Source organism: Trichosurus vulpecula, chromosome 9, assembly GCF_011100635.1.
Source record: "Trichosurus vulpecula isolate mTriVul1 chromosome 9, mTriVul1.pri, whole genome shotgun sequence".
Classification (NCBI taxonomy): domain Eukaryota; kingdom Metazoa; phylum Chordata; class Mammalia; order Diprotodontia; family Phalangeridae; genus Trichosurus; species Trichosurus vulpecula.
The window spans coordinates 120539976-120552667 of NC_050581.1; the positions used below are offsets into that span (position 1 = coordinate 120539976).

The following is a 12692-nucleotide window of genomic DNA, read 5'->3' on the forward strand; positions in this document are numbered from 1 at the left end:
GGAAGAAGGAGAGAGGAGGAGAAAAGGGAGAGGGAAAGGGGAGGGAGAGGGAAGGTTAGAGGGGGGAGGGAGGGTGAGAGAGAGACAGGAGAGAGAGAGGGAGAAGAGACACACAGACAGAGACAGAGAGAGACAGAGAGAGGAGAGAGAGATACATAGAGAGAGAGAGAGAGAGAGACAGGGCTAGAAAGACAGAGAAAGAGAGGGAGGGAGAGAGAGAGAGAAAGAGAGAGACAGAGACAGAGAGACAGAGAGACAGAGAGATGGAGAGAGAGAAGCTGACATCTGAAGTGAAGATTTGAGGAGGCAAGAATGTATGAAGGTGATAGGAGATAGAATTCTAAGCTCAGGGAACACTGAGGAGGCTGGGTCCAAAGCATCTGCACAACGTTTTCTCATTTGATGCACCAAACAACCCTCCGAAGTAACAACAACAATACCTCCCCTTTCTATATAGCTTTAAGGTAACAAAATTTCCTTACAACAACCCTAAGAAGTCAGGAATATAAATATTATTATCCCTGTTTACAGATGAGGAAACTGAGGCTTGGACAGGCAAAGTGACTTGTGTGTGGTCATATTATGGCTAGTAAAAATGGCAGAGCAGAGATTCTGACCCAAGCCTCCTGACTGTGAGGCCGGCGTCCATTCCACTCTCCCCTACTGCTCTGGGCAGTCAAGCTAGTCAGTCAACAATCCTTTATTAAACGATTCCCTTGACAGTAATAGGGGAGTTCAGAAGGTGTTATTATACACTCGTTCTGCAGAGGAAGAATTGGAGGTCTAGATCAAAGAAATTATTTGCCCAGGGTCAGACAGAGGCAGAGCTCAGACTCCTGGTCTTCTGGCCTAATGAGTGTTCCTTCCCTGTGGCAGGCTGTCTCTCACAAAGAGAGGGTCCATAGCTCCTCTGCGCCCATATTCTGCCAGTGATGGCTATGAATCATAGAACACCCAGATCTAAGGATTAACATTACAAATAACCCTGAGGGTATTGGAAAGATGCAGAGCGGGCAAAAGAAGGTTTAGTCCTGATGCCACTATTAGCTTGCCACAAGACGGAAAAATTCAGGAGGAGTTTTATATTTTGGGGGAGCTCCCTCCCCATCTGAGATGGCATGGGCTAGTAGATAGAGCCAATGGGTGTGGAGTCGGGAAAACAGTGGTTCAAATGCCAGCTAAGATGCTTATTAGTTCAGTGACCTAGTGACCTTGGGCAAGTCCTAAAGTAACTTCCTAAGGCTTATCTCTAAGTCCCAGAAAGGGTTCATTTCATCTTTGAAGCCTTCCTCCATGTGCCCTGACCACTCTTCACTCCCCAGTGCAAATGATCTCTCCATGCTTCTCTGAGCACTTCCCTTCACCCTCTTCTTTGTAATAGACTGTGTATAGTGTGCACTCTCTCTCTGTCTCTCTTTGTCTCTCTGTTTCTGTCTGTCAGCCTGTCTGTCTCTGTCTCTGTCTGTCTCTCTGCCTCACTCTGTGTCTCTGTCTCTGCCTATCTCTCTGTCTCTGTCTCTCTGTCTCTTTCTCTCTCTGTCTCAATCTCTCTCTCTCTCTCTCTCTCAATCTCTCTCTCTCTCTCTCTCTCTCTCTCTCTCTCTCTCTCTCCCCTCCCTCCCCCCCCCTCTCTCTCCCTCCCTCTCTCTCTCTCTCTCTCTCTCTCTCTCTCTCTCTCTCCCCCCAACCCCATTAGACTGTAAACTTATCGAGAGTAGGACTGTTACTCTATATACTTTGCATTGTTGGTGGCTAAGCATACTGTCTTGCACATATCTAGGTGTTAAATAAATGTCGATTAAAGGAAATTGAAGAATGATATAAAATACACCAGGCAAGGACATGTCTGACCAAAAAAGGAGATGCTGTTCTGACTCACCTTCAGTCCCTCAGGTAGATCCTCTGTAAAAGTATTGTGGAAAATTCAGCTGAGAATTGTTTGTCAAGAATTGCTTGAGATGCTGTGGAAAGGCTGTAATCTACATTTGTGGAGAGAGCACCCATCCCTAAGGATCAACACTGCAAAGGATCAAAGTAAAGGAAGGAAATGTGCAGTAGTGGAGAGAGTGCTGGATTTAGAATTGGGTCCTAGGTCAGATCCCGACTCTCCCACTAACTGGCTGTGTGGCCTTGGGTGGGCCACTGCACCTCTTGGGAATGCAGGTTCTTCATCTGTAAATGAGAGAGGTTAGGTGAGAGGATCCCTAAGGTCACTCTGAATTCTAACACTACAACTTTCTGAATTCCTAAAATATCTTTAGTCCAGGGTTCATTTGGCTACTTCAGCTCTTAAGCCAGGGCAGACAAGTCCATAAAGGGCCTGAAGGGATGATGGGTTTGAAGATTCTGTTCTCTGAAGGAAAGACGGCTGGTTCAGCCTGAACAGGGAAAAGGTGTAGGGGAGGCGCGCTTGCTGTCTTCAAATATCTGAAGGACTGTTCCTTTGGATGAAGGAGCAAACTTGTTCTGTGCCTTCCCAGAGGGCAGAACTAGGGGCAAGGAACCAACAGGTGGTACTAGGAAGACATTAACTCAAGAGAAGAAAGACTTCCTAAGTCTGAGAGGTTTCCAACAAAGGAATAAGGTTCTCTCAGTCCCCCCAAGTGACCAGATAATCACCAGTTCCGGAAATTTGCGCTAGAGAGGTTGATTTAGAAGATCTAAGAGCCCTTCTAGCTTTGTAATTTTAAGAACTACAAGACTTCAGAGAAGAAGGAAATCAGTGTGAGCTCCCACAGTCAGGAAGGCTCCCTCAAGGTCGTAAGGCTTGATCTGGGAGGACAGGCAGGATTTGGAAGGGCATGAAGAGGAGTGGCTGTTCTAGGCTCAGGGCATAAAATAGGCTGTGGCACAGAGATTCTGGCATATTACGGGTGAAGAAAAGTGGGGAACATGAGGAGATCAGCCTTCTTGGAATCAGCTGTGCATCATGGAGAGAAAAGGAAGAGGGAGATGAGGCTTAGGGAATTGGTGGAACCAACTCAAAATGGAAAATACTGAGAGACAGAGGAAGATCTTATCTTAACTCTTTGTGTCTCTCAGAACCTGGCACAGAATTCTGTATAGGGTGGGTACCTTAATAAAGGCCTGTTGAATGAAAGTATTATGGAGCTGGAAGGACCATCTAGTTCAACTCCCTCATTTTACAAATAAGCAAAGCAAGACTGAGATGGAAAGCATCATACCACGGCAGAGCTAGGATTTGAGGCTTTCAGTCCAGTGCTCCATTATAGCCAGTTATGTCCCTTAGGCCCTAGAGGAGGGCCTTTCATACCCATACACCACATACTACCCAGGAGTATTGCGGGCACCCTCCTTTGGAAATGCCTCTCAACAAGACGAGGTTTCCTGAATCCAAATTACAAATTCATAGTGTTATAGTTAAAAGGAGCCTTGTTGTTGTTGTTCGGTTGTTTTCAGTCATGTCTGACTCTTTGTGACCCCATTTGGGGTTTTCTTGGCAAAGATACTGGAGTGGCTTGTCATTTCCTTCTCCAGCTCACTTTACATATGAGGAAACTGAGGCAAATAGGGTTAAGTGACTTGCCCAGGGTCACACAGCTAGTAAGTGTCTGAGGCCAGATTTGAACTCAGGAAGATGAGTCTTTCTGACTCCAGGCCTGGCAATGTTCTATCCACTGCACCACCTAGTTGCCTAAATGGAGCCTTAGACACCATCTAATTCAATGCTCTCATTTTAAAACTGGGAAAACTGAAGTTTACAAAGGCGAACCACTTGCCCAAGATCACCTAGCTTGTCAGCGGCAGTGCCAAGACCAGAACCCAGAATTACAGAACATTAAAGCTGAAAGGGCCTTTAGAAGACATCTGTACGGTCCTAATTTCTCATTTCACAGATGAGGAAACTAAGGCCCTTATTTCTAATGTTTCTAATTAATTCACATCTATAAACATCCACCGGGTTTCAATTTGTTAACCCCACATTGGGGAACTGGCATTTCTCCAGGCAGTGATGGGTCAGGCCAAAGGTGGTGACTAGGTAGCATAAAAGGAAATGGAGACCTGTCACAACAGAGACACTATCAGTCTCAGTGATGTGGGGAAGGAAGACCTTGAGGTTAAACCCTCTCTACCTGCAGGAGGGATAGTGCATTGCTCAGTGCCACAGATCCAAAAACGTTTCCACTCTAATTGGATCTTGGATAGGCTGGGAGATCTCCAGACCCCAGAGTCTCAGGATCAGGGACCTAAGAAGCCATCAGGGCCAAATCTCTCATCTCACAGATTCAATGTAAGAAGTTACAGATCTAGTAAACATCTGCTGGGTACCAGGCACTGTCCAATGTTCTGAGAAAAGAGGAAAATGAAATAGTCTTTGTCCTCAAGGAGTTTCTATTCACCTGGGTGGGGAGGATTAGGCAAGAATTACATCAAATACCCATAAGTAAATACAAAATGTGAACAAAATCATGCGAAGGAATTTCAAGAGTCAGAGAACGGAGAACACCTCAGGGTGGGAGGGCTCAGGAAAGACCTTGTGTAGGAGGTGACACCTGGATTGAACTTTGAAGGAAGCTAGGGGTTCTAAGACGTGGAGAAGAGAGATTGCCTTCTAGACGATGGATGCAACTTGGGCAAAGCCATGGAGGTGGCAGATGGGATGTCCTAAATAAGAAACATTTATCAGGCCAATCTGACCAGCACAGAATATGGATAAAGGGTAGTAATAAAAATAATAATAATAAAAATTTTAAAAGGTTGTAAAAGTAAATGGGAACCCTGTTGTGTAGGCCTTTAGAGTCCTGGTTAAAGGTTTTGTATTTTTATCCAAGATGTAACAAAGAGCCATTGAAGATATGTGAGCAGGGGAGTGACTTGGCGGACTGGCCAGCTGTCTGGGGGATAGACCGAAGAGAGGAGAGACTGCAAGTGTAGAGACCAATTAGAAGGTTGTGGCAGTAGTCCAGGAAAGAAATGGCGATGGAAGAAACATACATACATACATATATATACATATATATACATATACATACATACATACATACATGCATACATACACACACACACATGTAAGTGGAGAGATGAGGTCAGATGTGAGAGATGCTATGGAGAAAGAATAGAGATGACAGCTGATTGGATACAGGAGTAAGAGAGAGGGAATAGTCAGGGATGACTCTAAGGTTGCAACCCAAGGTAAGTGTTGGGGTGGTGATGACCTCCACAGAAAGAGAAACTTTCAAATCCGCTTTCAGTAGATGAAAAACATTAGCCAAACATCAAAGGGAGAAAGCAAACTTCTCACCAGAAACTGACCCCCTGCAGCCTTGGGTGGATGACATGGTGTGCGATGTCTCTGATCAAGACAGCAAGAGCCCCTCGCACTCGACATGAATGGAGGCTGAGAAGAGACAATTAAGGTCACTATCTCGGGCTCTAAAACAATCTGGACATGCCTGGATATGGGATTAGGAGCCCTGCACGATCTCTTCCTTGGCAAATGATTCAGGATTCCATTTGCTCCTCAGTCCAAAGTCAGTAATTTCCAGAGCCAAAGAGGGTCCAGTAAATTGCAGCTTCATTCAGAGAATGTGTAACTCCTGAGGACATTTTATATACCTCTGGGAACCCTCATTTGGTGATGGGCCCACTCCATGCTCTTGGGAAGTGAAATTTTTTCATTTACCAATTTCATTTAACTTACAGATCATGGAATTTAGAGCCAGAAGGGTCTTTAGAGATCATGTTATCCAACCCCTTATTTTACATATTGGGAAACTGAGGCTCAGAGAACTTTCCTTGCTAGTAAATAGCAACACTGGGATTTGGCTCATGGTCCTGTAACTCTGAATCCAATAATAATACACAGGCGTCCATTGAGGTATTATCATTCTTGAAAGTAATAAAACCACATTTCTTTCTCGGGGGGGGGGCAGGGCAATTGGTGTTAAGTGACTTGCCCAAGGTCACACAGCTAGTACATGTGTCAAGTGTGTGAGGTCATATTTGAACTCAGGTCCTCCCGACTCTATGGCCAGTGATCTACTCACTGGGCCACTTAGCTGCCCCCAAACCACATTTCTTTAAAAGTGTTTTCTGTCTGAGACCACTGGCAAAATCAGTTTGACCTGGTCACCCATTATTCTGAGCTAGGAAGTATTTCATGACAGAGACAGTGATGAAGCCTCTCAAAGTTCAACAGCTGAGGTTAAAGGCAAAAAATCTTCCTCGATAGTTCAAGAGAGGCACAGTGTTGGCAATCCTGACCATGCTCTAAAGAGAGGTGTAGTGTCTAGGACACAGGAATTAATAATTCTACTGTCTGTCTTCTGCCTTTCTCTGGTCAAACCCCATGGTGTGTACCCTGTGTTGGGCAGCACATATAAAGGACATTGATAGGATGGAGCCATCCAGAAGGGATTGACCAGGACTGATAAGGACCATTTGTTGGGAATGTCATGGTGGGGGTGGGGATGGGGGAGGGAACAACAGCTGGAGGGGCCTTAAGGGATATTTTGTCCAGCTCCTTTATATCATGGATGAGAAAACTGAGGACCAGAGAAGTTAAGTGATTTCCTCAAGGTGACAAATAAGAGGAACAGATGGGACTTAGATGTAGGTCCTCTCACTACTCATCTAGGCAGCTATTTCACTGCAGCAGGCTTCAGGTACAGGTCATATATAGGATGACCAATGAGGTTTCCTTCTAGGTTGGAGATTCTGTGTTTCCCACAGGAGGAAATCATTGGGATTCATCTCCTATGGCATGGGGAGAGAAAGAAAGGGAATGGCTACAGTCAAGTTAAATCCCTTATGGAGCCTTTCTTGCCCTCAGGCATCCACACAGCATGGCCCACATGCCTGGAACACACTCTCTTCCTCATTTCGACTTGCTAAAATCCTTATCTCTCTTCAAGGCTCAGCTCAGCTGCCGCGTCTTCCTTGGAGCCTTCCCTAATTCATCCCCAGAACTGAAAAGAATCTTGGATTCCTCCAGTTTTTCCAGAGTCCCATCTCTGGACGTTTCTTTGTCCTTGCGGCACTCTCCCTTGTCTTATCATTATTTCTATATGGGTCACACTTCAATACTTCAAGGATCTGTAATTCTGTCTGTGTGCAAAGTCTTTCTACCAATGCAGGTTCCAGCCCCTTTAGAATTCAATTAAAGGCCTTTGACGTCATTGTGCGAAAAGTATGCTGATGAGCCTTTCTGAACTTTGCTAGACTTGTCCCTGTATTCCCCATATACCCCCCATCACCAGGACCACACCTGTAGCCTTTCCAGCTTGACAGAACCTCCCAGACCCCGTCTTCCCCTGGCACAGCCCTCAAGAGCCCAGGCTCACCTCCATGCATGATTAGGCATTGGAGACGATAATTCCATGCCATGGCCTCCCATCAGATATTAAGAAACTCTTTCAAGGGCAGGGCCTGTGCTGTAGCTGTCCACGTATCCCCAGAGTCTTAGCCCACTCTGCCTCGGACATCACAGGTGCAAAAGTAACATTTGTTTCCTTGCGTTGAACTAAATTAAGTCAAATTGCAGGTGTCGCAGCGAAAACTCCGAATCCCCAGAGGACAATAACACATCCACAGGGAAGAAACATCAAACCTTGCCTAGGAATCACAAACTTCCTGGCTGTGCTGTACACCCTCCCCTCGTTAGTTCACCCCTACCTCCACCCACCCATGGTGGTGCCCAAAGTAGCCAGTCATAGCTCCGGTACAGCTCTGCCAGGCCACGGAGACTGTGTCTGCTCCCTGAGCGGTGGACACTTTGCTAACACCTGGGTGCTAGAATCAATGAGTATATGTGAGATTAGAGCCCCCAGCTGCATGATCTAAAATGTCTCCCAAGCACAAAAATGACTTGTACTTCAACAGACAAACTCATGGGCATTCCGCACTGATAAGATATAGGCAGCTGTAGCTTGCTCTAGAGAAGTCAGAGTATATACCAGCAGTGACAAACTCAAATAGAAATGAATCCCTGTGGGCTCTGAAGTTGCCTAGAAAACCACAAATTAACATTATCTATGTTGCATTGCACTTTTATTTATTTTGCTAAACATTTGCCAATTCCATTTTAATTTGGTTCAGGTCACAGTTGGGAGTGTTGGGAGTCATGAATTTCACACTTCTAGTGTGTACTACACACACACACACACACACACACACACACACACGTGCATGTGAGTGTGTGTGTGTGTGTGCATGTTTATACTTTAAAGCATAAAAACAAAATCCAGAGAAAGAATAGGTAGGAAAGTTGGCTAAGTGGTATGGTGGATATAGTCCTGGGCCTGGAGTCAGGAAGATCTGAATTCAAATCCATCCTCAGATACTAAGTAGCTGTGTGATCCCGGGCAAACCACTTAACCTCAATTTTCTCAACTGTAAAATGGGGATGATAATAGCACCTACCTTCCAGGGTTATTGTGAGAATGACCTGGGATAATATTTGTAAAGCATTTTGCAAACCATAAAACACTGTGTAAATGATTGTTATCTAATACTTAAGATGAACCACTGCTTAGATCCTAAGACAGAATAATCGGTAAAACATGAACTATGTGTCTGTCCATTTTCCCTTTCCTAATTATTTCTTCAGTGTAACTTGGCACTCTCTGTCCACCCTGGGCTACTTCTCCAGACACAAGCTTCCCTCTTTTCCAATGAATAGGGCAGTGCTATAAGAAGGGTAATTTCCAATAGGCATAGTCATTAGCCTCCCACATGGAGTGAGCCCCAATGAAGGGGCCCATCCCTTCATGCCCCTAAACTAAAACATTTCCATTTATACGATGATTGGTTATAAGCAGTTTAACATGACATTAAGACGTGTTTCATAGTGTTGTAATGCGATGATTGATTATTCTTCTCATCACATCACTATCTCTAAACATTAACATAATCTTCCAAAGACTTAATACAGCATATCTCAGCTAATCAATCACCCTTTACACCCTTTACACCCTTAATTCTTCATTTTTGCCAAGCACACATTTCTGTACTTGCCTCCCAGTTCTATTCACAAGCTCGTTTTCCCTTCTATCTGGGTCAGCTTGCCCTGGACTTTTCTGACTGAGGTCTCTATACACTGTCTAATATAATCCCATTTTCATGTTTGGCCTAATACCAAAAGGTCCTACTTAGCAGTAGGCACTTTGCTGAGTCCTCTCTTCATACAGACCCTTTTCTTAACCAACATTTAACTAAGTGCTTCTGACTGGATCAGCCCTGTTTGTTCCCTGAAAGCAGATTTGCTGAGCCCAATTTTGCCATGTGAAAAATTTGTTAAATTCAAATGTGCTTGTGGAAATGCAAATAATTTCCATGATAAAAAGCTATAACCACTGCAGAAACCATAGGTTAGTCTATCACCCTTGTGAAGAAAAGACAAAACATATATAAGCATCTATGTATATTTTGTTCATTTATAGTTGCAAAAAAGTGGCAAGAACTGAATGGGTCTCCCCATGATGTTCAGCATCTTATTGAAACAGAAAGGGTCTGCCCTGAGTCATGAGAAAGAACTGGAAGAGAAGGCCAAAGGAGCTTACCTCTCTGAGCTGCTTGACCCCTCCAAAGATCCTCATCACTCCATCAATCTCTTGTTCCAGCCTTCGAGACCAGTACTGCATTCTGTAAGAAAGGGAGGAGCACACAAACTCAGAGAGAGCTAGTAGCAGAACCCAACATCTGGTTCTAGGGAATATACTAGGTGGATAAAGGAAACACTATTGCCTCATATTTTATTTCCATGTCACCAGGAACAGGCCCCACACCAAAGACTGACAGAACCCTATAGCCAAGATAGGTCATGAGCATCAGAATTCAATTTACACTTGGGGAGAAGCAGAGGAAGAGAAATGGAAAAAAAGCACATTTTGCAATTTTCCCTTCAGTTAAAGTAAAGGGAAAGGGAGAAAAAATATGCGATGGGCCAAAATCTCCCCAAATTAGAACAAATTTAGCTTTAAATGGACCAGTGGAACTCATTAACTAAAGGGACAACATCTCTCCCACCCCACCCCCAAGATGATTTCTGTTGTAATGCGAATTATAACTCTTTGATATATTTGTTCTAAAAATGTGAATGTTCATATGTTGGGATTTTTTTTATATGAGGCACACCTGTATGACTAAACCTCTCAGAAGTTAATTGGATCATAGAATTTAGAAATGAAAGAATTTCAGAGATCATCTATACTAGTAGTGTCAAACTCAAATAGAAATGAGTGCCACTAAACCAAACACAAGGATCCCTAGGGCTCCATATTGACTAAGAAAACCACATATTAGTCTTATTTATGTTCTATTGTATTATTTATTTGGCTAAACATTTCCCAATTTTATATTTACAGCAGCTCTTTTTGTAGTGGCAAAAAATTGGAAATTGAGGGGATGCCCATTGATTGGAGAATGGCTGAACAAAGTTGTGCTATATGAATGTAATGGAATACCGTTGTGCAATAAAAAATGATAAACAGGTGGATTTCAGAAAAAAAAAACCAGGAAGACTTACATGAACTAATGCGGAGTGAAATGAGCAGAACCAAGAGAACATTGTATACAGCAACAGCAACAGTGTGTGATGATCAACTATGAATGACTTAGCTCTTCTCAGTAACAATGATCCAAGACAATTCCAAAGGACTCATGAAGGAAAATGCTATCCACATCCAGAGAAAGAACTGTGGAGTCTGAATGCAGATCAAAGCATACTATTTTAACTTCCTTTATTTTTTCATGGTTTTTTTCCTTTTGGTCTGTTTTTTCTTTCACAACTATGACTAATATGAAAATATGTTTTACATGATTGCACATATATAACCTATATCAAATTGCTTACTGTTTTAGGAAGAGAAGAGGGGAGAGAGGGAGAAAATTTTGGAACTCAAAATTTTGTAAAAATGAATGCTAAAAATTGTCTTTACATATAATTGGGAAAAATAAAATACTATTAAAACTGTTTCCTAATTTTATTTGAATATGGTTTGGCCATGCTCAGGAGCCGCGTGGACCTACTTTTTGACACTTCTGATCTAGACCAACCTCCTCACTTTACAGATTTTACAGATGAGCAACTGAAGTCAGGAAGTGACTTCTTCAACTTCACAAATCCAGTGAGTGGCAGAGCCAAGACAAAAAGCTCAGGTCTGCCAGCTCCTCGTTCAGGGTTCTTCTGATCACACCAGGCTGCCTGACTCTGACAGGATGAGCTCAAAAGGTTCTTTCAGCTCTGACAATACATGCTTCTCTTCTGTATTGAGATTAAACTGCTTCCACCTAGGTGATCTATCTCAAAGGATTCTTCCACATCTAACATTGTAGGCTTCTCTCCTCTATAGGGATGAGACAGTAGGGTGCAATAGAAAGAATAGGAGACCTGGAGTCAGATGACTTCTCCTAATTTCCACCTCTGACCCTGATTAGCCATGTGACCATGATTGAATCATTTTTCTTCTCTAAGACTCAGCTTTTTTCATCTGGAAAATGGGTAGAAAACTTGTATTGCCTACTTTGCAAGGCTCTTACGAGAAAAAAATTCTTTAAAATGGGAATTATTATTATCAACCTGGCCTTTAATCGGGGAAATATAATTTCATTACACAATTTTGTCTATGTGATCGGAACTAACAGATGAGGGGCTGATGATATGGATAGTCAAGGATAGGAGATGATCCTCAAATCCTTTCTGTTTGGTTTTTTAATATATTTGGTAGGTTTTTGTTTTATCTTTAGGGTTGTTGTGTTGCATTTTCTTAGCATAATAATATTTTTCAAAATTATGTGTTACTTAAGCTATTATTCAAATAAGGTACAGGTTGAAGGGGGAGGACAGCTCAGGAGAATTCAAAACACTTGAAGAAGGCAGCCTGATATTAAACCATGGACTCAGAAAGTAGGCAGTAAGAGCTAACTAGGTGGCTATGCCCTGCACTGGCAGTAAGAAGACCCAGGATTGATCACTAACTGACTAACTCTACCTATCACTTATTAGCCCTTCCCCTTTCTCAGTTTTCTCATCTATAAAATGGGCATAAATAATAAACACGTTGCCTCTCTTCCAGGATTGTTCTGAGGACCAGATGAGATAATGTATTTAGGTAGCATGGTAGAGAGGAAAGGACATTAGGTACAGAGTTAAGAGAGACCTTGGTTCAAATCCCACACGTTGCTACTCCTTACCCTTGTGGTCTAAGCCAAGTCACTTCATGGACCTGGATCCTAGTCTCTCTTGCTGAACAGTGAGGGGGATTGAACTAAGATGGTCTCTTAGGTCCTCTCCAGCTCTGACTCCCATGATCTAGCGTGACATAGTGAGGTCATGTCTTACGATCTTCTGTGGCATCACAGAACCTCCACTGCTTTGGGAACCAGGACACCTGCCTTCTAGTCTTGGCTATGCCTCTGACTAGATATGCTATGCCCTTGGCTATGCCCTTCTCCCCTCTGAGCCTTATGGGTAAAATGAGGATGTTGAACTAGTAGGTCCCTCTAAGGGCCCTTGCAGCTGTGATGTTCTCTGATTGTAAGGGACCAGCACTCTACAAGAAAAATATTGCAGAATTGAGCTGAGCTGATCCTATGAGCTCTAAGGGGAGGAAGGGAGGGAAGAGGAGGAAAAATGCAGAGGCTGAAAATCTCCCCCACAGACTCAGTCTTAGAAAGGCCCTTTGCCACAAACACCCTGAGAGAGAAATTGGTTCCACTAACCCCTCACCACA

General features: G+C 43.4%; 1 protein-coding gene across 1 annotated transcript in view; it reads right to left on the minus strand.

Moving 5' to 3' along the window:
• CACNA2D2 (calcium voltage-gated channel auxiliary subunit alpha2delta 2) overlaps positions 1 to 12692 on the minus strand; it is a gene marked incomplete in the record, with an annotated part of 383646 nt that overhangs the window by 303224 nt on the left and 67730 nt on the right. The window contains 1 exon segment of the mRNA XM_036738955.1: positions 9522 to 9603. Coding sequence (XP_036594850.1) covers positions 9522 to 9602 — 81 coding nt within the window.